Source organism: Acanthochromis polyacanthus, chromosome 5 (genome assembly GCF_021347895.1).
Source record: "Acanthochromis polyacanthus isolate Apoly-LR-REF ecotype Palm Island chromosome 5, KAUST_Apoly_ChrSc, whole genome shotgun sequence".
Taxonomy (NCBI): domain Eukaryota; kingdom Metazoa; phylum Chordata; class Actinopteri; family Pomacentridae; genus Acanthochromis; species Acanthochromis polyacanthus.
In genome coordinates, this window is record NC_067117.1 from 949241 (window position 1) to 972882 (window position 23642).

General features: G+C 42.5%; 3 protein-coding genes across 8 annotated transcripts in view; 2 read left to right on the top strand and 1 right to left on the bottom strand.

Annotated features, from left to right (window-relative positions):
- The first annotated feature begins 628 nt into the window (after window positions 1–628).
- On the top strand, window positions 629–10380 carry LOC110970623 (butyrophilin-like protein 2). Of its 2 annotated transcripts, XM_022220922.2 has the most exons (6): window positions 629–913; window positions 3252–3590; window positions 4001–4036; window positions 5915–6187; window positions 6334–6495; window positions 7395–10380. In XM_022220922.2, exons 1-6 carry the CDS (start codon window positions 841–843, stop codon window positions 7466–7468), a joined length of 957 nt encoding a protein of 318 aa, XP_022076614.2. In that variant the 5' UTR covers window positions 629–840; the 3' UTR covers window positions 7469–10380. The 2 variants fall into 2 exon arrangements, with proteins under 2 accessions (XP_022076614.2, XP_022076615.2); XM_022220923.2 differs by lacking the exon at window positions 4001–4036 and having other exon boundaries at window positions 630–913.
- A 912-nt stretch (window positions 10381–11292) lies between these two features.
- On the bottom strand, window positions 11293–16900 carry LOC127534123 (uncharacterized). 5 transcript variants are annotated; one of them, XM_051948558.1, is made up of 4 exons: window positions 16510–16900; window positions 16258–16425; window positions 16048–16215; window positions 11293–11439 (listed from the first exon to the last, which is right to left on the bottom strand). In XM_051948558.1, the coding sequence occupies exons 1-4, from the start codon at window positions 16890–16892 to the stop codon at window positions 11385–11387; spliced, it is 774 nt and encodes a 257-aa protein (XP_051804518.1). In that variant the 5' UTR covers window positions 16893–16900; the 3' UTR covers window positions 11293–11384. The 5 variants fall into 5 exon arrangements, with proteins under 5 accessions (XP_051804518.1, XP_051804521.1, XP_051804519.1 ...); XM_051948559.1 differs by lacking the exon at window positions 11293–11439 and adding an exon at window positions 14072–14661; XM_051948557.1 differs by lacking the exon at window positions 11293–11439 and adding an exon at window positions 14072–14703.
- The window catches only part of LOC110970621 (DDB1- and CUL4-associated factor 1-like), a 33012-nt gene continuing 20935 nt past the window's right edge, over window positions 11566–23642 (top strand). The window contains 9 exon segments of the mRNA XM_051948556.1: window positions 11566–11755; window positions 16925–17103; window positions 17175–17251; window positions 17850–17923; window positions 18093–18206; window positions 18977–19114; window positions 19427–19813; window positions 21926–22027; window positions 23476–23634. Of these exon segments, the coding sequence (XP_051804516.1) occupies window positions 11723–11755; window positions 16925–17103; window positions 17175–17251; window positions 17850–17923; window positions 18093–18206; window positions 18977–19114; window positions 19427–19813; window positions 21926–22027; window positions 23476–23634 (1263 nt within the window). The 5' untranslated portion in view covers window positions 11566–11722.

The window sequence follows — 23642 nt, forward strand, 5'->3', positions numbered from 1 at the left end:
CAAGCTGGCCAAACTGCAGCAAACCAGGGCTAAACTTCAGCTCCGCCTCCTAAAAGCCGGGCTTGAAAATGCTGGTCTCTCATACTCTGATGAAGAACCCTGAACATTCTTTATATAGTTAATGATTGGACATCTAGCCTTTTCTCAATTTAAGAGTTTTTCAAAAATATCCACGGTGTATTTGTTAATGTATTTATTTGTTGTTGCTCAGATGAGTGATCATAACAAAAAAATAATATAGAAGTGGATGTTTATCTTATTTTTGTGTTTTGTCTCAAAATAAAAAGCACTTAGTGACCCCATGTTGGCTGTTTTACCTGTTCTTTACATTGCCGGTAGCCCACATTGTGTTATGTTTTCCCATTTAGAGCACTGGAAATCTGGATTTGGTAATCTCAAAAACTGTGTATGTGGATCAGGATGATCCAATCCAATGTTGCTTTGAAAAACCGGCATAAAAGTAAGACGGATTACCTGATCCTGGATAGCAAGAAATGAGATTTCCAAATCTGGATAATTTTTATCCAGATTACTTATTTTGAACAACTGGCCCCTAAGGATTTAATAGTAGCTGCGATTTCAGACTTCAACAAGAGAGGCAGCAATGTGCCGTGAGGCACCGAGTCTGCCGGAAATCAGAAGAAGAAGAAGAAGATTGCTTAGCAGTGAGAAGAAGAAGAACCGGAAGCGAAGGGACAGCAGGACTGAATATTGTATAAATTTCTAAAAACTGTCTGTCGCCACGTTATTTTGGACGCCAACCCTCTCTGCCAACAGCAAGTTAATAATTAATTTGCTTTGAATTTGTCCATAAATTTGCCCAGTTAGTCCCGCAGTAAGATGTCGTTGTTTAGCATGCTAGCTCTGCTGCTGGTGGTGTCTCTGACTGCAGCTTCATCTCTGCACAAATCAGGTAAATCTCTATCAAAAAGGATATATATGAACATAGCAGGTTAGTTGTTAGCAGCTGGGGTTACGAGATCTATAGCGAGAGAAATGCTCGCGACTTGTGAATACTAGTATGTACTTGTGGATGCTAGCTAATGTGGACAAAAACACGACTTGTTGGGCACAGAAGGGATATATTCTGTGAATTTCCTACCAACTAGCTATCTGGTTTTTGATAAATGTGCTTTTTAGGATTCTTTTCATCCCGGTGAGCAGCTGTGATTGATGCTATTATAATAATAATAATCCATTTTATTTAAAGCACCTTTCAGCGATCACAAGGGCACTTTACAGAGGCATCAACAACAATAATTAAAAACTATACAATAACAAGAATAAAATAAAGAACAACAAAGAGGTGTGGCACAGTGAGGTTAGGGTGTGAGGGAGTCTGCAGTCCTGAACAGGTGAGTTTTGATTTTGGATTTAAAAACTGGGAGAGTGTCAGAGTTCCTGAGGAGGATGGAGGAGGAGGATCTGATGGATGGGATGGAGTGTTGACAGGTCAGAAAGGTAAGGAGGAGTGAGGTAATGGATGGACTTGAAGGAGAACAGGAGGCTTTTGAATTGAATTCTTTGCTTAACTGGGAGCCAGTGGAGTTGCAGGATGGGGGTGATGTGGTAGGAGGGGGTTTGGGTTATGATACGGGCAGCAGGGTTGTGGATGAGCTGAAGTTTATGGAGGGACTTATGAGAGTAGGTCGTATGCAGGCCTGTTCCACAGCGTTATTACATGTTTAGATTTGCTGTTTTTAGGCAACATCATTTGCTTTTCTTAGTCTCTGTGTCAAATCGCTTCATTCACGTGGGTTCAGGTTAGGATTTGTGATTTGATGTGGTGTTTGAGAGGGAGCTGCTCATTTAGGATGTGAAATGTCCTGAATGAAACGGAAATGTCCATAAAAGTAGACCTGATCTGCAGTGGAGACTGAGCAGGTCACAGGGGGAGTTCAGCAGCAGGAAGTTCTTTAAATACTAATAACTGTAAATTCTTCTCATCCTGGACACAGAGTTGATCAGGATCTAACAGTGAGCTCTTCTTCTCCTCAGACTGCAGGTCCATCATTGTTTCAGCCTCAGTCTTTTGTTTATTAGTGTACTGATGTTTTATTAGTGCACTAACAGCTGATGTTGTCCAGACTGAGTGATAGAACACCGTCTCGTTAGCTGGCTGGTCAAACCCTAATGTTCCGTATCTCATGTCTGAACAGAGTTTATTCAGTCTGTTTGGATGTAACTGATGCAGAGGCAGCATACGGTCAGAATGGACCGCCGTTCTTAGTTTAACCCTTCTGTTGTCTTCATTTACAGGCACCAAAAACTATTGATTTATTGTCAGAAAAAATCCCAAAAATCCCACAATTTCTGAAAATTTGCAAAACCTTCAGGAAGAAAAATTTTAATAATTCCTTAAAAGTTTTATTTAAAAAAAATCCCCCAAATTTGGCAAGAAAATTGTTGTAAATATTTCAAAAAATGAGTAAAAATCTTCCAAAAAATCCTAAAAATATCTAAAGGATTCCATAAATATCAGTAAAATTTCTAATATTTTCTTTAAGAACATTCACATAAAAATCAACCAGAATTCGTTGAATTTTGTTTGTTTTTTTATGTGAATGTTCTTAAGGAAACATTTTTTATTTTCCTTTTTTCCTCCAAAAAATGCTCAAAAATGTCCTAAAAATGTTAAAATGTGGACATCAGAAGTTTCACTGTGATTATATATTTTTCCACATTTTTAATCTTTAAAACGGGTCAAGTTTGACCCGCAGGACGACAGGAGGGTTAAATCTCTGTTTTTATCACCACTAACTGAGCCAGCTTGAACACTTGTGCTGAAATTGAAGTGTTTGTGTTTTTTTTTTTGGTTGTTGCTCTGTTTTCATGTCAGTAGAGACAGATTTGTGCTCAGAACCAAACAGATGGAGGGTTCTTCTCCTTTTCTTCAATGTCTGCAGTAATTTGTCAAAACAGAGGAGGAAATATGTGCTGTGACGTCTGACTGACAGACATCAGTGTTAATGAGAAGGTTGAACAGTCCTTAGTGTCTGGAAAACACTTTATCTACTGATCTGTCGCCTTCATTCTTTTGTTGTTGTTTTCATTCCTGTTAGCAAACAAACAACATTATATGTGAGGTAGACGGTGTGTGATGAACAGATTACTGCAGATATTGACACACTGATCCTTAAAATGATCACTCCATCAGCATCTTCACTGTATTTTAAAAGCATAAACAGCATAGTAGTAAACTGGAGCTTCTCAGTAACTGATTAAAATGCTGGTTATTATTTGTCCTCCAGATGTCCCAACGGTGACTGTTACAGAGGGAAGCGACGTCCTCCTGAGATGTTCACCAAACCCTCTGAAGAACCTCCGTAAGGAGTTGTTTGACTGGAAGATGGGCGAGACAACGGACCATAAAAAGGATGTGTTCATGTATCGAGATGGGGACTACGATGGCAACACGCTTGATGGTCAACATGAGCAGTTCAGAGGACGAGTGTCACATTTTCCAGACCAGCTGATCAATGGCAACGCCTCAATCCTCATCAGAAACACACAGATAGAGGACACAGGACTCTACACCTGCATCTTTCCTTTCCTTCAGGACCAAAGAGTCAGCATGAGGCTCGTCGTTGGTGAGTGAACCATCGACTCCTAAAACTGTAAATTCTCTGGTAAAAGCTGTTTGTAGATGATGGCAGTCTGATTCTGACCACGCAGGTGATTATAGAGGAATTTACAGCCTGTTTTATGTCTTCATTTGTAGGGATATAGGATATGGGGCTGTTGATGTTAAGTGTTTTTCTAAATGATCCATAACCAGCCACTAACACATATTCTGTTTGTTTAAAGTGAGATAAATGTTGGTACTACTGCCACAGAGCTCCACTGTAGTTTCTGGAGAACTTTTCTCCATAAACCTTGGTGTTTCTGACAGTGAGCTTTCATGTTGTTCTGTCAGATCACAGCCTTCTGTTGAATTCCTCCTGTTATGTTATTTAAGGCCAGTAAACACTCATCAGTTCATCAATGTTTTCCTTTGCAGAGCCGACCTTTAGGGACCGATCTGGAAAAATCCCCGGTGAGTGTGAAGACCTCTACACTCTGTGTGATTTTATCAATCTATAAGTTCCCAGCTTGCTACGCTGTACAACATGAATCCAATAATCTTTGGGCCCGACGTGAAGTTTGCTGTGTGCAGATTGATGATGAAAACACAGCTGAATCTCAGCCTACGATGTACGCGAGTCCACATGAATGAATAATAAAACGTCATCAGCGTGTACCGCCGTCCATCCATCAAAAATAAAAAAACGGAGCTCCTTCAATCACAGAGAAACTAGTCAAATGTGAACGGAGCCCTTTTTTGTCTTCACAAATCATCTCTCTGGGTTTAGCTGCAGTGAGGCGCTGATCAGTCCATCATTTCATTCTGCATTTCTATTGGTTGGTTAGTTGAAGCAGGTCCAGCTGCAGAATTTTATGGCACCTTGTCTTTGGTCACCATGACAACGGCCACCCTAGAACCTGTCTCACAGTGAGACGTAGGACCGCCGAGTTAGAGCCCAGACCAAAGATATCTCCACCGTTCTGTCACCGTTGGTATCTTTGGTGTAGGACGGCTGAACATCACACAGTGTGTAGAGGCCTTCACTGAGTTTCTGGAACCTCACGGTTCCCAGGCTGCATGGAGGAAATATCTGAAGCTTTTTATCTTCTTTAAAAATATTAGATTCTTTATTCCTGACAAAGTTAGTGAGGATGACTTTGCTGACATGTTTGGACTATGTCTGTGGTCTTCGTCAGCGTCATGTGATGACGTGTTGTTTTTATCATGTGACCGGTCTGACAGGTGGGTCAGGCCCCCCCGCTGTCTGCTGGTCTCTGCAGGATGGAGTCCAGGTCTTGGAGGGTGTAGCTCCTTATCCTGGTTCTTTGAGTGGCTGGCCTGCTTCCTGGTCTCTGTGGCTCTACTGTCTTCTTGTTGTGTTTGTTGCTCTCTGATGTTCAGAGGGGCTTCCAGCCTCTCACCTACACACATCTGGTTGGAACTGAGTGAATATTAGTGGAGACATAAACATTTGAAAAGAAAAGATTTTTTGTGGTTTTACTAATTTGTTGTCAGCTGATCCAGAACATGCACAGATGTGAGCAGATGTTTCTCTTTTAGTGCAGCTCTCCCACTGGTTTGATAAAGATTCTGATCATGCCGTTGATAGGTTTGGTTGCAGTGATCATGGGGGGGTTAATGTGATGTTGGTACAACCCTGTCAGGCTGTTTCTGACTCAACCATGCCTGTATTTATTCAGATGAAGTCGGTGAAGAATCCTCAGAGCCGGAAGTGACAGCACTGTGAGCTGATTCCTCCTGATCTGTAGTTTAAGGTGATAACCTGCAGCTCACATCCAGCTTTAGAGCTGCTCATCTCTAAACCAGCAGCATCAGGCTGTGACAGTTTCTACCTGAATCCAGATCAGATTTCCTGAGCAGGTGGAGTCTGCTCTGACCTTCCTTGTAGAGAGTGTTGGTGTTAGTAGTCCAGTCCGGTTTCTTGTTTAAGTGAACATTCAGTCACCTGTAAGAGTCCACAACCTCAATGTTTGTTCTCTGGATGTTCTCTGGATGTTCTCTGGTCTGTTCCTCTTAAAACCCAAAACCAGTTCCTTGGTTTTCACTGCGTTGATCTGGAGGTAGTTCAGCAGGAACCAGTCCACAAAGTCCTGGTTGAGTTCTCTGTATTACTCCTCTGAGAAGTCATCAGAGAACTTCTGAAGATGGCAGTTTGTGGTGTGATGGGAAAGGTCTCAGTGTAGAGGGTGAAAAGAAAAAAGACCCTTGTAGTTCAGACCACAGTGTCAGACGCACCGACAGAATTTTAGAGATTTATGATGACTACAATCTGGAATAAGTTCTGGTTAACAGGTGTGTTGTCCTGTCTTCTTCTTCACGTCTTCTCAGGTGTTGCTCACAAGCCGTACGTCTCCATTTGTGGCGTCTCAGACTCCGGTGTTCAGTTGAAATGTGAGGCTAAAGGTGCTTCTCCAAAGCCAGAGCTTCAGTGGTTGGACAGTGACGGAGTCGTTCTTCCTGCTGAGCATCCAGAGGTTTCCCAAACAGGACGTCTCTTTGACGTCACCCTCCAGACTACGGTGAACTCCACCAACACCTTCTACTGCGTGGTGAAGCAGGAGAACTTCCACCATCAGATCAAACGCAACATCACCGTTCCTGGTGAGAGCCTGTAGTGCATGTGGAATGTTTTTGTGTTGGTTTGTCTCAGATTCTAGGAGCATGAACACTCTGGTTTCTGTTACCAGCCTGCTGTAGCTGTACACTTACATTCTGAGACCAACTGCAGGTTTCTGGATGTCTTTCAGAGAAACTGTTCCAGAAAACATGCAGAGAAGTGGATCATGGATCGTTCTCAAGCGGAGTGGCTTTGGGAATTTTTATTGGAGCTTTAATTGGAGCTTTCCTTCTTGCTGTGGGCCAAGCTTTACTTGTGGCAACAAACCGCATGACAGTCAGCCTTAACAAAGGTAAGTCCACATATTTACATGAACGTAAACATGTACAGACACCAACATGACCTGTTGTTGAACCGTTTCCTGTCCAGAGTCCTTCAGTGAGGATGAGGAGGTTGATGTGGTTAAAACCTACAACGTGTCCAGTTTGGTCTAAAAACAGTCAGAGCAGGTCGTCATGCTAATGCTAGGCTAATCAGATGAGTTCACAGACGTCAGATTGATGTTTATCTCCTCATTAAACTGTTGGTTAGAAACCAAACCTTGAAGACGTAGATGATGACTGTTCCTGCTGATGAAGGCTAGCGGCAGCAGAACCTACTTTACTTTTACTGTCTGTTGTGTATTTAGAGTACTGGATGTGTCACATCATGCCTTTACCTTCGTGTCTTTATTTCTCTGGTTTCCGTTCTGATCCTGCCTCAGACGGCAGAAAGCTTCAGCTCAGCTCATGTTTTCTGCAGCATTCAGTGTGATGGAGGATGTTTAGAATCCACTGATGGTTCAGTCAGCTTTGTCCTGCCTTCTGCTGTCTGTTTACAAAACAACGTCTGAGCAGCAAACTACAGACTGAACACGTGAAGCTTTGTGGAGGATGTGGTCTCTGTTCACAGCCTCCACTCATTAACGTTATTTTACCTCCATCTGTTAGCTCATGTGTGTAACTGTGTGGTTTCAGCTGTAACTCATTCTGAAGTGGAGGTAAATGATGCTCCGCACTACAGGGAGGTGATTTATTCACCGTCATGTTAAAATGAAGCAGAGATTCTCAGGATCAGGACGTTTGTTCAGACTCCATCACTACCAGTTAGATGATAAAGGATTCAAACCATTTTTGGAGCTCCACAGATTTCTTCTGCACAGTTTAAAGAGTTGACTTCAGAAAACTAACTTTAGTTTTTTCTCTTCTGCAGGTCGTCATCAGCCAGCAGAGAGTCCTACAGCTCAGCCTCTTAACGGGAAGCTGAACGGTCAGACTGATCCTTGAAGTGTCTGCTGTCTGCATGTACAGCACACACCATTCATTTTATTAGGAACACAACTCTGATGCGACACAATTCTGTCAGAAAAGGTCTGATTCTGATTTATTATTGGGCTGATTCGGTGCTAAACTGCATTCCATCTGAAGTGTTCCTGATGTGTAGCAGCAGTGGAGGCTTCAGGAGCAATAAGAAAACCCGTAGATAGTTTCACTAAAAGGTCCTGAAAGCTCAGAAAAAAAACCTTCTTTGTTCTAGAGCAGGTTCAGTTTCTTCACCTGGTCCAAAGCAAAGCCACAGAAACCTCTTTATCTGGGCTTTTATGTTACGTTTGTGAGAAAACTGCCAATTTAACGTCATTTATTCAGGTCAGTGGGTGGAGCTCTAAGCTTTGTTACTTCAGTTTTCTGGTGTTTTTGTTTCAATTAGAATATTCTTTATTGTCGTTATAGAACACAGGGTATAAGGAGATTGCAGAGCTTCTCCTTTCCAGGAAATCTTAGAGAACAAAACAATCTACTTACATATGCAGTATGAATGAGGCGGTGATGTTTCTTCCATGTTCTACATCGTATCGTTGTCTGGGTGTGACATGAGGGTTCAGGGTGGTGATGGCTCTCAGATAGAAGCTGTTTTTAGTCTGTTTGTCCTCGCTTTAATGCATCTGTAGCGCCTTCCAGAGAACAACAGATCACAAAGCTGAGAACCGGGATGTGAACTGTCCTTGGTGATGTTCTGAGCTCTGCTGAGGCACCAGGAGGAGTAGACGTCTACGAGGGAGGGGAGGACAGCCTCTCTGTCTGCCTCAGGTTAAACAGCAGGTTCTCTATGGATGAGTGGTGGAAGGCCAGCAGCAGCTTCCTGTCCAGGTGGTTCTCTCTGAGGACAGCTGTGATGTTGTCTGTCCAGGAGAGGACATCAGAGGACAACCTGGATGTGTGACTCTGTGGCTGTTGATGTAGAGGAGCAGTGAGTTATGAGCATCACTAGCAGCCTGTATTCTGCTGATGTTTCTTAAATGTCCTGTTACAGCAGCAGATTAAACACATGAAGCCTTAAAACAGCAGCAGGAGATCTGAGCTGTAAAACCCAAAGAAGTTTTGGTTTAACTTAATGAGATGGAGACGAGCTGCTGTGTAAATGTTGAAGAACAGAAGGAAACCTCTGGTCTGTGGAGCTGCAGGCACAGTTCCAGATGTTTGAAGCTCCTTTCTCAGCTCAGCATTACTGTAAATATTGTAGAATATATTTTTATGGATCTGTGAAATGAAATGAATCTGTGAGACTGACAGCTGTTTTAGAAATAACCTTTATATGGCTTTTAGAGTTGGTGGACGTGTCACATGCAGCTATGAAGTTTGGTGCTCATGTGGAACTGGTCAGGACGCCCAAACCCAACAGGATGCCAGACATTTTGAATTATGCGACATATTTTGGATGATTTTAAGTCTTTTTAACACGTTTTCTAAAGCTATAAACTGAAACACAGTAACCCCAGCAGAGCTGACATTGTTCCAGGATGTACAGCAGACATGGCTGATCAAAAGTTACCAAAAACAACAGTCTGACGGTGTGGAGATGGTAGAATTTTGACAGTTCACCATGAAACAGGAAATGCTGTGTAACTGGAAAGAAGAGGCCTCAAACTCTACATGTTAGGTTATTAAGCTGTGCTTTTTTGTCTTATTTCTCTCGTTTTAATTTTCATTCTTATTATTGTTTGCACTTATAGAGTTGCACTTACATTTACTATCCCTGTTTCTTATGTCATTGCTGCACTGACTGCTCTACGTGCTTTTTAATTGTCCCCTGGGCACAAGTAAAGTTTTCTGAATGTCAGATCAGAGTCCTGTCTTTAAATCTGTAGACTGAAATGCATTCATGACCATAGCGCCACCTGGTGGACGGTTTTCCAACTGAACAACTCTGCTGGCAGCTTTAATCATGGCTCATTTCATCCTTAATGATATCAAGAAAAGAAGGGTAGCAGCGTTTATTTTATGTTGTTCTTTTTTCAATGTGTTTTTTTTAATCTAATGTATAATGTAAATGATTGTATCAGACAATGCCTTTTTCTATGTGAAATGCCTTTTATTAACTGGGGTTGTTTTTCTATAGAATTCTGACAGAATATTCAGTTTTATTTATATAGCTCCAGTTACAATTCAGATTGTCTAGAGATGCTTTACAGAACCCATAAGAACCCCAGAGCTGCCCTAAGCAGACAGAAAAACATCCTTTAAATATAAATAAAGCCAGTGTTAGAGTTGAATTTGTAAATGCATTTATCATAATCAAGCCTGAGAGCATTAACTGTGTGTGCATAGTGTTTTATATGACTATTTTTATAGAATACCACTCACTCACTCCTACCTGCACATCTCTCTCTCTCTCTCTCTCTCTCTCTCTCTCTCTCTCTCTCTCTCTCTCTCTCTCTCTCTCTCTCTGTCTCTCTCAGCATATTTCCACTCTTTCAGCTTAGCACACCCCCTTGTGTAACTCGAGCTATTTCTTATCTTATGCCATGTCTTCATTTCTGCTCGTGTATAAAATAAACCTTGTATGGGAGCAGTCTTTGTAGCTCGCTCTAACTTGTTACACTGTGCTGTGTTACCCTTGCAAGTAAAGTTACAGTCTCCGTGTTTTTCTGGTTCGGTGAAAATCTTCTTATGTTATGTGGGAGCTCTCAGCGGAGCTACACTCTGACAGCCAGAATCAGGTTTGGTCCAGAAAAGCCAGTAGAGATTCTTTCTGATATTCTGGAGTTTATAAAAGGAAAAGTATTTTGTCTACCATGTTTGGAAGTAAACCAGTCAGTCATTGTTGGCCTACAGAGGGACTTTTTACCAAATGTATTTATTTTTTTGAATCTATAATGCGCTGTTTGTTAAAGAGCCACAATAAAGTTCCTCTGAAGAGACTTCATCTTGTTCTGTCGTCTGTTCACAGGAAGGATTTAATCCAGCAGTGTGAGGTATCAGAACCAAGACACTAAATACCAGTATATGACTGAAATATACATAATGTCTGAGCATCATAAGTGATAATATGGATAAAAATTCATATTGGTAGGATTTATGTTTCACCACTTAGAAGTGATCTGTATTTCCTCATTTAAACCTGACAGATTATTACACATGATTAGTTTTTAAATCATAAATGCTTTAGTTTTTACAGCAGAACATCATGTTCATGTTTTCATCTGAGTGTCATCACCTGGAAGAAGAGTCGCTGCTTCCTCTGGCTCAGTGTGAACAGAAGAAAGTCCAGCTCCAGAGAGACCAGCTCCAGAGAGTCGAGACCAGCTCCAGAGAGACCAGACCAGCTTGTTGCACCGTCGTCCTGAAAGAAGAAGAAAATGTCTCCTGAAGTAAATCTATAAACCCGTGTCCAGTTTTCTGTTTTATAGCTTTTCAACAATGGATCATGGTTGATGGAAACAACAAGAATTTACACTGAAAGTAAAAACTGATTACTATGAAGTAACGTCTCTTATAAGAATAATACTTGACGAGAAGTACTGGTATTTGTCTGCAGAATGTATCTACAATGTAGGAAATAGTAAAAATAAAGAACGTTTTTAGTGATATACAAAAGAGACAAAAAGGAAGCAATAAGACAAAAAAAATGCCAAACAGCATAAGTGAGACAAAACCCCCACAAAACAACAAATAAAGCAAAACACAAAATGACAAAAGTAAGACGAAAAGGAAACCCAAAACAACAAAAACATGAGACAGACTAGAAAAGTCAGACAAAAAGCAACAAAAACAGACAAAATATTACAGAAACGAGACACAAAAGACCAATGAACAATCTAGTATTTTACTTTCTGACCCAAACAACTTGTCATGGTCTAGAAATGATTTTAAATTCATAGTTTTACTAATTTACAATCTGCAGTTAATGTCTTCTCTGTAATTTTTACACTTTGAGGGCCGGATTGGACCCTCTGGAGGACCACTTTTGGACCACGGGCCTCATGTTGGACACCCCTGGTCTAAACCATAGACTGTTTATTTATTTACATCCTGTCTGTGCGCTAAACTAAAAAAAAACCTTTTTTCATTTTGAACTACAACTCCTATGAGGCCGTGTGTGCGCCCTGTGACGTCATCGGACGTCGACGCGTGGTGACGCAGTCTGCGGTCGCCGGGAGAAGTTTGAAAACGTGAAAGTTTTTTCTCCGGTTCCCGTTAACGATGTTTCTTCTGAGACTTCTCCGCTGATTGGTGACTTTTCCTCGGAGCTGCTGACAGGAAATGAGCGGCGCAGCGCGGGAAGCGGAGCTCCAGGTGAGTCCCGGTAGCAGTTAGCTGACATGAGGCGTCAACACGCCGCCTTCCGCCCGACGGAGCTCCGAGCGGCGGTCGGGGGCTCCGAGCGACCCCAGCTCCCCGTGAAATGAAGCAGGAGCGGCGGGTAAAGTTCGGTAAAATGCCGGTGGACCGACAGGTGCCGCTGTTAGCCGGTTAGGCTGCTAGCTGAGCTCCCCCTCCGGTAGTCGGTGTCCTCTGAGCGGCTCCGGAGCTTCCCGGGCACCGCAGAGGACACCTGTGGGGCTCAGAGCTCCGGGGAGCCGGTCACTAACATGCCGCTGCGTCGGTCCTCCCGCATTCAGCCACCGGTGAGTTTAACGGGTAAAGTAACGGGAAGTTACCAGAGAGAAACGGACTATAGTTTGTTTACACCGAAAGTAACTTAATGGAGTCAAAGAACACAGTGAAATACTGACGTATAAAAATAATAAATCCTAAAAGTATTTCTTTTAATTCTGCTGTAAACATCCGCTGGAATCGATCAATCAATCAGCTGATAGATTAATCAATAAATAAAAGATAAAGGAGAAAATTAAAGATCAGTGTTTCCTAAAGGCCGAGATCACAAAATAATACTCAGTTTGATGAGAATAAATAATCAAATTTTACTGATAAACGAGTTAATTATGAATGTTTTGATGAATTAATCACTGCTGAAGTCAGTTTTCTGTCATAAAAGAGGAAATAAAGCAGAAAACCTTCATTAGATGACAGAAGTTTCCCAGTAAACAGACGTTTTATGTTGAATTTAGAGAATCGGTTTCTGTAAAATATATTTAAAAACAAAATGCAAGTTTAAACTTCCATCCATCCATCCATCCATCCATCCATCCATCCATCCATCCATCCATCCATTCCACCGCTTTATCCTCACTAGGGTCATGGGGGGTGCTGGAGTCTATCCCAGCTGACTGAAGGCAGGAGACACCCTGGACAGAAGTTTAAACACATAAATAAATATTAAAAAAGCAAGAAAAAGGCTAGAAAAAAAACCTGCTGAGAAATAAAAGAAAGAAAGTAATAATGGACCTTAATGAATCTAATTTAACTTTATTTCATTTTCCTTCATTGATAGGAAGTATTTTTTTGGTAGAAATAAAAAATAGTTTTTTATGACAAAAATATTATTGAAAATGATTGAATTTACCTTAATATGTATTTTTATGTTCTTGCTTAATCTACTCATTGATTTAATGTTTCTGCTGTGGACAAAAATAGTCGTGGTCCTAAATAAATATTATTGAACAGGATTTCATTTCCATTAATATAAAGCACACGTTTAAAAATGGAAAAACTAATTTTTTTTTGTAAAAATACTTATTTACTCTAATTTATGAAAGTATTTTTGATAAAGAAAGATTTTTTAAAAAGCCGTAGCGCACCTAAATACATAAGTAAACATTTAAACTAATTAATGGATAATCCAAATACTTGTTGATGAATTAATCCTCATCATTAATCAGCGGGTCGTTAATTTCACAGAACAGAGGAGTAAGTTTTATTTCTGTGGACAGTAAAGTTGGTTTCTGAATGTTTTCCAATAAAATCTGTCTGAAAAATTCTGAATGAAAATCCTTCGTCTGTTTAATCTCTGCTGCTTATTGATGTCGTATTAAATGATGAGATAAATGTATTAATGGGAAAAGAAACATGAAATAAATGTAAATAAATCAACATTTCACAGATTTTTAACGTCCCTCTTTGTCTGTTCAAAGTTCTTCACACAACTTGTTCTTTCTTGAAGACGACGTTCAGACGTTCTGCAGAGTTTTAGTTGGGTTCTACAGAGAAACCCAGACAGATGTTTTACCAACAGGAACCGTTAAACTAACAGCTCCTCAGGTCCATCTAAACCAGGAGAGTCCAGCTCAGTCTGGTCCAGGTTCCACATTCAGCCCAGTCTGATCCAAAGTGGACCAGACCAGTAGAACCAGTAAAACCAGTAAAACCACAGCATAGTAACGATAAATGACCACGAAAATGAGACCAACGACACGAAAAACAAAACAAAAAAGCAAAAAAAATGGACAACAAATCACACAAATGAGACAAAAAAGAAACAAAACAACAAAAACAAGACAAAATATTACAAAAATAAGGCACAAAATCAAGAAATAAAATGACAACAGATGAGACAGATGACACAAAACAATGCAACAAGTGAACAAAAACAAGAAAAAAATTATAAAAACGAGACAAAAAATGATTAAAAATGAAACAAAACGATAAAAAATAGTCAAACTACGTAAGAGAGACAAAAGGAAACACAAAATGACAAAAACGAGACGTAAAATGACCAAAATGACAGACAAAAACAAACAAAAGGACCAAAACGACAAAAATGAGAAGAAAAATTATTAAAACGAGTCGCAAAAGGACAAAAGCATGAGACAAACCACAAAAGTCAGACTAAAAAACGGACAAAACATTGCAAAAACGAAAAGAACGAGATGTAAAATGACCAAAGCAGGACGTAAAATGACAATAATTAGACACAAAACGACTAAAATGACAGACAAAAACAAGCAAAACTACCAAAATGAGACACAAAATTACTGAAACTAGACGTAAACCAACAAGAAGAAGGCATAAAACGACCAAAGCAAGATGCAAAATGATTGAAAGGAAACGGAACGACAAAAACATGAGAAAAACGACAAAAATCAAACTGAAAAAATCAACAAAATATTACAAAAATGAGACGCAAAAGAACAATGAACAATCTAGTATTTTACTTTCTGATCCAAACATGTCATGGTCTAGAAATGATTTTAAATTTATAGTTTTACTAATTTACTATCTGCAGTTAATGTCTTCTCTGTAGTTTTCACACTCTGAGGGCCGGATTGGACCCTCTGGAGGACCACTTTTGGTCCACGGGCCTCATGTTGGACCCTCTGGAGGACCACTTTTGGTCCACGGGCCTCATGTTGGACCCTCTGGAGGACCGCTTTTGGTCCACGGGCCTCATGTTGGACCCTCTGGAGGACCACTTTTGGTCCACGGGCCTCATGTTGGACCCTCTGGAGGACCGCTTTTGGCCCGCGGGCCTCATGTTGGACCCTCTGGAGGACCACTTTTGGTCCACGGGCCTCATGTTGGACCCTCTGGAGGACCGCTTTTGGCCCGCGGGCCTCATGTTGGACCCTCTGGAGGACCGCTTTTGGTCCACGGGCCTCATGTTGGACCCTCTGGAGGACCACTTTTGGTCCACGGGCCTCATGTTGGACCCTCTGGAGGACCGCTTTTGGCCCGCGGGCCTCATGTTGGACCCTCTGGAGGACCACTTTTGGTCCACGGGCCTCATGTTGGACCCTCTGGAGGACCACTTTTGGTCCACGGGCCTCATGTTGGACCCTCTGGAGGACCACTTTTGGTCCACGGGCCTCATGTTGGACCCTCTGGAGGACCGCTTTTGGTCCACGGGCCTCATGTTGGACCCTCTGGAGGACCGCTTTTGGCCCACGGGCCTCATGTTGGACCCTCTGGAGGACCACTTTTGGTCCACGGGCCTCATGTTGGACCCTCTGGAGGACCGCTTTTGGCCCACGGGCCTCATGTTGGACCCTCTGGAGGACCGCTTTTGGACCACGGGCCTCATGTTGGACCCTCTGGAGGACCACTTTTGGACCACGGGCCTCATGTTGGACCCTCTGGAGGACCACTTTTGGACCACGGGCCTCATGTTGGATCCTCTGGAGGACCACTTTTGGTCCACGGGCCTCATGTTGGACCCTCTGGAGGACCACTTTTGGTCCACGGGCCTCATGTTGGACCCTCTGGAGGACCGCTTTTGGCCCACGGGCCTCATGTTGGATCCTCTGGAGGACCGCTTTTGGCCCACGGGCCTCATGTTGGACCCTCTGGAGGACCACTTTTGGACCACGGGCCTCATGTTGGACCCTCTGGAGGACCACTTTTGGACCACGGGCCTCATGTTGGACCCTCTGGAGGACCGCTTTTGGCCCACGGGCCTCATGTTGGACCCTCTGGAGGACCACTTTTGGACCACGGGCCTCATGTTGGACCCTCTGGAGGACCACTTTTGGCCCACGGGCCTCATGTTGGACCCTCTGGAGGACCACTTTTGGACCACGGGCCTCATGTTGGACCCTCTGGAGGACCACTTTTGGACCACGGGCCTCATGTTGGACCCTCTGGAGGACCACTTTTGGACCACGGGCCTCATGTTGGACCCTCTGGAGGACCACTTTTGGTCCACGGGCCTCATGTTGGACCCTCTGGAGGACCGCTTTTGGCCCACGGACCTCATGTTGGACCCTCTGGAGGACCACTTTTGGTCCACGGGCCTCATGTTGGACCCTCTGGAGGACCACTTTTGGACCACGGGCCTCATGTTGGACCCTCTGGAGGACCACTTTTGGTCCACGGGCCTCATGTTGGATCCTCTGGAGGACCGCTTTTGGTCCACGGGCCTCATGTTGGACCCTCTGGAGGACCGCTTTTGGCCCACGGACCTCATGTTGGACCCTCTGGAGGACCACTTTTGGTCCACGGGCCTCATGTTGGACCCTCTGGAGGACCACTTTTGGTCCACGGGCCTCATGTTGGACCCTCTGGAGGACCACTTTTGGACCACGGGCCTCATGTTGGACCCTCTGGAGGACCACTTTTGGTCCACGGGCCTCATGTTGGATCCTCTGGAGGACCGCTTTTGGTCCACGGGCCTCATGTTGGACCCTCTGGAGGACCGCTTTTGGCCCACGGACCTCATGTTGGACCCTCTGGAGGACCACTTTTGGTCCACGGGCCTCATGTTGGACCCTCTGGAGGACCACTTTTGGTCCACGGGCCTCATGTTGGACCCTCTGGAGGACCACTTTTGGTCCACGGGCCTCATGTTGGATCCTCTGGAGGACCACTTTTGGTCCACGGGCCTCATGTTGGACCCTCTGGAGGACCACTTTTGGCCCACGGGCCTCATGGTGGACCCTCTGGAGGACCACTTTTGGCCCACGGGCCTCATGTTGGACCCTCTGGAGGACCACTTTTGGCCCACGGGCCTCATGGTGGACCCTCTGGAGGACCACTTTTGGCCCACGGGCCTCATGGTGGACCCTCTGGAGGACCGCTTTTGGTCCACGGGCCTCATGTTGAACACCTCTGATCTAAACTGTCTTCCAGGCCTCCGTGTCGTCCCAGAACCCCGATCCGTCTCCGGCCTCGCTGTCGGCGCTGCTGGCCGCCGTCTCGGCCGCCATGTCGGCCTCGGCGGACGCCAAGAAGGAGCTGACGGCTCTGCTGGGAGAATGGGAGGAGGCCCAGGGAGGATCCACGGAGCGGCTGGTGTCGGTGCTCACCAGGTGGGTCTGCTGGGACCTGAAGGTCTCTCTGAACATCTCTGTGGAGGCTCACCTCTCTGTTCCCTCTGCAGGATATCGGAGCTCATCGAACAGCAGACGGCAGAGTATCACAAAGCAGATCCTGATCCGTTCGACGACCGGCATCCAGGTGATCAGAAGCTTCCAGAAGAACCCCCAGAACCTGCTGGCTCCTCGTTTTACTGCTCGTTTTGGTCATTTTGTCTCTTCTTTTTGTCATTTTGTGTCTTGTTTTTATCATTTTTTGAATCGTTTTTGTCGTTTTGTGTCTTATTTTAATTGTTTTACATCTTGTTTTTGTCATTTTGTGTCTCGTTTGGTTGTTTTTCATCTTGCCTTGGTCATTTTGCGTCTAATCTTTGTTTTGCATCTTGTTTTTGCCATCTTCTTGTTTTGTCATTTTCCATCTGGTTTTGGTCGTTTTTCATCTCATTTTTGTCATCTTGCTTCCTGTTTGTGTCATTTTTTGTCTCGTTATTGTCATCTTGCTTGTTTTTGTCAATAATTATCTCAGTATTTTCATCTTGCTTGTTTTAGTAATTTTTTTTGTCTCGTTATTGTCATCTTGCTTCTTGTTTTTGTCTTGTGGAGCCTCCATTTCTTCCCGTGTTGATTTCAGTTTTTTTCTGTGCTTTTTGCTGCTTCTTTCTTCTTCCATCATTGTGAGTTCTTCCAGAAGCTGCAGGACTTCCTGTTTCAGTGAATCACTCGCTGATGTTTCTCTGCAGGCCGTGCTGATCCAGACTGTATGCTCGGACAGTTGCTGAAGATGCTGTTTGTGAACGACGACTTCACCAACGCCGTAAGAAATCCTCCTTTTATTGACCTGCTGCAGTCTGAAGGACGATGGAGAAAACTGAAGCTGAACTCCTGCTCTCACTCTGACACTAAGAAGTCGTGTTTCTAAATGTAAACACTAAAGGATTGTGTGATAAAATCAGCCCTTAATGTTGTTTTTTTGTGTTTTTCAGCTCCTGGACTCGTACATCATGAGCAGCAGAGAGCTGAGTCTGAACACGGCGGCCTGTCGGCTGCTGCAGAACATCATGCCGGGTCTGGAGACGGCCGCCGTCTTCCAGGAGAAGGTAGGAATAAATAAAAACACGCTGACACATGGATGTGGGTCAGTGGATGAAGGAGGACGTCATGACAGCAGAGCTTCTGTGGACTGAGAACCAGAAAAGGCCTTAAAGTCTGGAGTTTAATGAAGAAACGTTAAAATCCACATCTGTCAGACGACATGTTGGTTTCAGACAAATAGGACTAAAAAATATAAAAACTAGAATCAGAAATGCTTTATTGATCCTTCAAAGTGTTAGAATTATAAACGCTACAAAACATGTAAAAATGTAGAAAAACAAAACCTAAAACATTAAAATATGTAAAAAATATGAACTGAATTATAAATACGACTAGAAATAATGGCCTTAAATAGAAGGAAATACCTAAAGTATAAATATAAGAAGGAAAATATGACCTATAATCTAAATATAAATAGAAAATATGACCTGTAATCTTAATATAAGTAGAAAATATGACCTATAACATAAATATAAATAGAAAATATGACCTAAAATATAAATATGAGGAGAAAATATGACCTATAATCTAAAATTTTAGAAATCCATCCTATAATACAAACGTGAGTAGAAACAGTATGAGCATAAATGTAAAATGTGTTTTTCCCAATGAAATAAAGGATAATAAACAGTAATAAGTGGTGCTTTATCATTGAGTGTTAACTGAAGAAATGAAGTGAATTAAAGTATATTTGATGTATTTGTTGTTTATTTCTACTCTGTAAAACGTTAAACTCCTGGACAGTGCTCATTTCTTCTGTTTTCTGTCTTTCCAGGAGGGTCTGGTGGAGAAGATGTTCAGCTGGGCTCGTGAAGCCGAGCGGCCGCTCAGCGTTTACGCCACCGGACTGCTAGCCAGAGCCATGAGCAACCAGGAAGTAGCAGCCGGCTACCGGGAGCAGAACGCTCAGCTGGTGGGTAGCACGCGGCTAACGCTAACTGGCTACATGTTTTTAATAGTAGCTGGTGGTCATATTTTATACTTTTATTTATATTTTAGCTCATATTTTGTACTTTTATTTATGTTTTAGCTCATATTTTGTACTTTTGTTTATATTTTAGTTCATATTTTGTACTTTTGTTTATATTCTAGCTCATATTTTGTACTCATATTTATATTCTAGCTCATATTTTCTACTCATGTTTATGTTTTAGCTCATATTTTCTACTCATATTTTAGCTCATTTTTTCTGCATATGTTTATATGCGCTCTCTGTTCCCTCCAGGTTCCGGTCATGATCCGCCGCCTTCAGGAGCTTCAGGCTGAAGAGAACCAGCAGAACGGAGCCCAGGAGCTTCAGGTGGAGGCCGATCAGAACCAGAACATCTCCGCAGCAGACGGGAGGAAGGTCCAACCTCCGTCTCTGCTCGGCTCCACCCGGCTGCTTCCAGACTTCACCTACCAGAGGAGGAGGACCGAGGAGAACGGCAGGAAGGCCCAGCAGAAGCTGAACCCGGCCTCCAGCGGGACGGAGGAGGCCGGCGGCTGCTCCTCCTGGTCCCAGATGAGCTCCGTGGTGATCGGGTCGGACTACAGCCTGGAGCCGCTGAGCCCGGCCATGGAGCAGAGGCTGGTGCTGCAGTACCTGACCCCACTGGGAGACTACCAGGAGGTGGGAGGAGACGCTCAGATGTATCCTCACTGTGGGTTCATTTTAACTCACTGTGGGTTCATTTTAACTCACTGGACTCATTTTAACTCACTGTGGATTCATTTTAACTCACTGTGGGATCATTTTATCTCACTGTGGGTTCATTTTAACTCACTGTGGACTCATTTTAACTCACTGTGGGTTCATTTTAACTCACTGTGGGTTCATTTTAACTCACTGTGGGATCATTTTATCTCACTGTGGGTTCATTTTAACTCACTGTGGGTTCATTTTTTTCTCACTGTGGGATCATTTTAACTCACTGTGGACTCATTTTAACTCACTGTGGGTTCATTTTAACTCACTGTGGGTTCATTTTTTTCTCACTGTGGGTTCATTTTAACTCACTGTGGGCTCATTTTAACTCACTGTGGGTTCATTTTAACTCACTGTGGACTCGTTTTAACTCACTGTGGGATCATTTTAACTCACTGTGGGTTAATTTATCCTCACTGTGGGTTAATTTATCCTCACTGTGGGTTCATTTTAACTCACTGTGGGCTCATTTTAACTCACTGTGGGCTCATTTTAACTCACTGTGGGCTCATTTTAACTCACTGTGGGTTCATTTTAACTCACTGTGGGCTCATTTTAACTCACTGTGGGTTCATTTTAACTCACTGTGGGCTCATTTTAACTCACTGCGGGCTCATTTTAACTCACTGCGGGTTCATTTTAACTCACTGTGGGTTCATTTTAACTCACTGTGGGCTCATTTTAACTCACCGTGGGCTCATTTTAACTCACCGTGGGCTCATTTTAACTCACTGTGGGTTCATTTTAACTCCCTGTGGGCTCATTTTAACTCACTGCGGGTTCATTTTAACTCACTGCGGGTTCATTTTAACTCACTGGACTCATTTTAACTCACTGTGGGCTCATTTTAACTCACTGTGGGTTCATTTTAACTCCCTGTGGGCTCATTTTAACTCACTGTGGGCTCATTTTAACTCACTGTGGGTTCATTTTAACTCACTGGACTCATTTTAACTCACTGTGGGCTCATTTTAACTCACTGCGGGTTCATTTTAACTCACTGGACTCATTTTAACTCACTGTGGGCTCATTTTAACTCACTGTGGGTTCATTTTAGCTCACTGTGGGCTCATTTTAACTCACTGTGGGCTCATTTTAACTCACTGGACTCATTTTAACTCACTGTGGGCTCATTTTAACTCACTGCGGGTTCATTTTAACTCACTGTGGGCTCATTTTAACTCACTGTGGGTTCATTTTAACTCACTGTGGGCTCATTTTAACTCACTGTGGGCTCATTTTAACTCACTGTGGGCTCATTTTAACTCACTGTGGGCTCATTTTAACTCACTGTGGGTTCATTTTAACTCACTGTGGGCTCATTTTAACTCACTGTGGGTTCATTTTAACTCACTGTGGGCTCATTTTAACTCACTGTGGGCTCATTTTAACTCACTGCGGGTTCATTTTAACTCACTGGACTCATTTTAACTCACTGTGGGCTCATTTTAACTCACTGTGGGTTCATTTTAACTCACTGTGGGCTCATTTTAACTCACTGTGGGCTCATTTTAACTCACTGTGGGTTCGTTTTAACTCACTGTGGGTTCATTTTAACTCCCTGTGGGCTCATTTTAACTCACTGTGGGCTCATTTTAACTCACTGTGGGCTCATTTTAACTCACTGTGGGTTCATTTTAACTCACTGTGGCTCATTTTTACTCACTGTGGACTCATTTAAACTCACTGTGGGTTCATTTTAACTCACTGTGGGTTCATTTTAACTCACTGTGGGTTCATTTTAACTCACTGTGGGCTCATTTTAACTCACTGTGGCTCATTTTTACTCACTGTGGGCTCATTTTAACTCACTGTGGGTTCTCTGCTGCTCATTCTTAGTCTTTTCTTCTTATTTTTTCTCATATTTCTTCCTGTGTTTGACTCGTCCGTATACGAAGCTTCTACAGCTCAGTGTGTTTTATCATCATTCTTTCTGTTTCTTCTTGTTTTTCCAGTGTATTATTCTTATTATTTCCACCCTCTGACTCTCTTTAACCTGTTATTAAAGTATAATTTATCGTATCTGTGGTGTTTCAGCTGCTGGCCGTCTTCATGCAGTTGGACACCAGATCTCTGCTGATGAACTACATCGACCTCAGACTGACCAGAAACGTCCAGCTGACCTTTGACGCCCTGCTGGTGAGAATCACTCATAATATATATTAATAATCGGTGAGGGGATCTCAGAATAAACATTCGGATATTCGGGTCCAGCCCTAGTTCGTTGTAACTAAACAAGGACGACGGAGGCTTCCAGAGGCAGGAGTTTGTCTCAGAGTCGATCCTCCCAGACTTCTGCAGGCTGAAGATAACCTGAAGCTCTGTGGGCGAGGCAGGAAGATTAAACTTCACTCAGCAGCTCCTTTATTTACTCCTCACAACTCTAATCAGACATGCAGAGAAACTAAATAAAACATGTTTTTTGGATCCATAAATAATTAAATTCTGCCCCATCAGAGAGACGAAGGCGTCGGAAAATGTTGGATTTTATTAAGAAAGTTCTTTTCTCTCTTTGTTTTTCTGTGATATGAACAGTTATGAGAGTTTTCCTGTTAATTAAAACGGATTAAATGATGGATTCTGTCTTTAATGCTGCTCATATAAGAACAATAGAAGAATAGTATAGTCCTTACAGCAGCATGTTAGCACCAGTTAGAACACTAGTAATCATCAGTATGACCTCATTTTACATCATTTTAAAAGTTAAAAACATATGCACAGCATTTAATAATAATAATAATAATAATAATAATAAACTCTGCAGCTAAATTAATTATTTAAGAACTGGTAAATGATTAATGCATTGTGGTGAAAAATTATTTACATGCATTTTTTATGCTTTAATCACTCATAATTACCATAGAATTTATTAATTATTATTATTATTAGTTGTCATGGTAGCCCACAGTATGCATGTTCATTTTTAAATTAGAGTTTCATTTATTAAAGTAGAAAATATCTTCAGTTTTAGCTCTACTTTGAAGTGATTTAAGGAAGAAAAAATGGGGAAAAACTGCACAATCTGAGATGTTTTAACATTTTTGCTTGAAAGCGACTCAACTTTAGCTGTGATATTTTTTATAGTGAATTTATTTGGATCCAGCTCGTCTTTCTGGAGTCCAAAACCTCCAAATTCATCAGTTCAAGCTTTTCTATCTTCGGCTTTGGAAAACGATATAATTTTTCACCATTTTCTGAATTTTTTGAGCCAAATAATAAAAATAATCAGCAGCTGCAGCTCAGGTTGTGATTGATCTGCATTCAGAAATAATGAAGACAAACATTTTAATTATATTTTCTGCTCATTTTAAGTCTCTGTTAGTTTCAGATTAGTGACGTTAGCATCTTTAAACACCACGAGTTCTTTTTAACTTTACTTAAAACCAAAATGTGCAGCAGCAGTTTGTTCAGCTAAAACTGAGCAGAAGAAGGAAAAGAAGATGTGAAAATGTAACGAGGAAATGCAAAATGATTCCTTATTTTCATCTACTAGCTATACTATTTCCTCCACAGATTGTCCTTCATAACTCACATTTTGCTTCTTTAAAGACGTCGTCCGTCTCTAATCCTTGCTGTCCTGTCCTCAGTACCTCGCCTCGCTGCTCCTCCATAAGAAGTTTGCTGCAGAGTTCATCGCTCACGGCGGCGTCCAGAAGCTCCTGCAGATCCCGAGGCCTTCCATGGCGGCCACCGGAGTTTCTCTGTGCCTCTACTATCTGGCCTACAACCAGGACGCCATGGAGAGGGTGCGAAC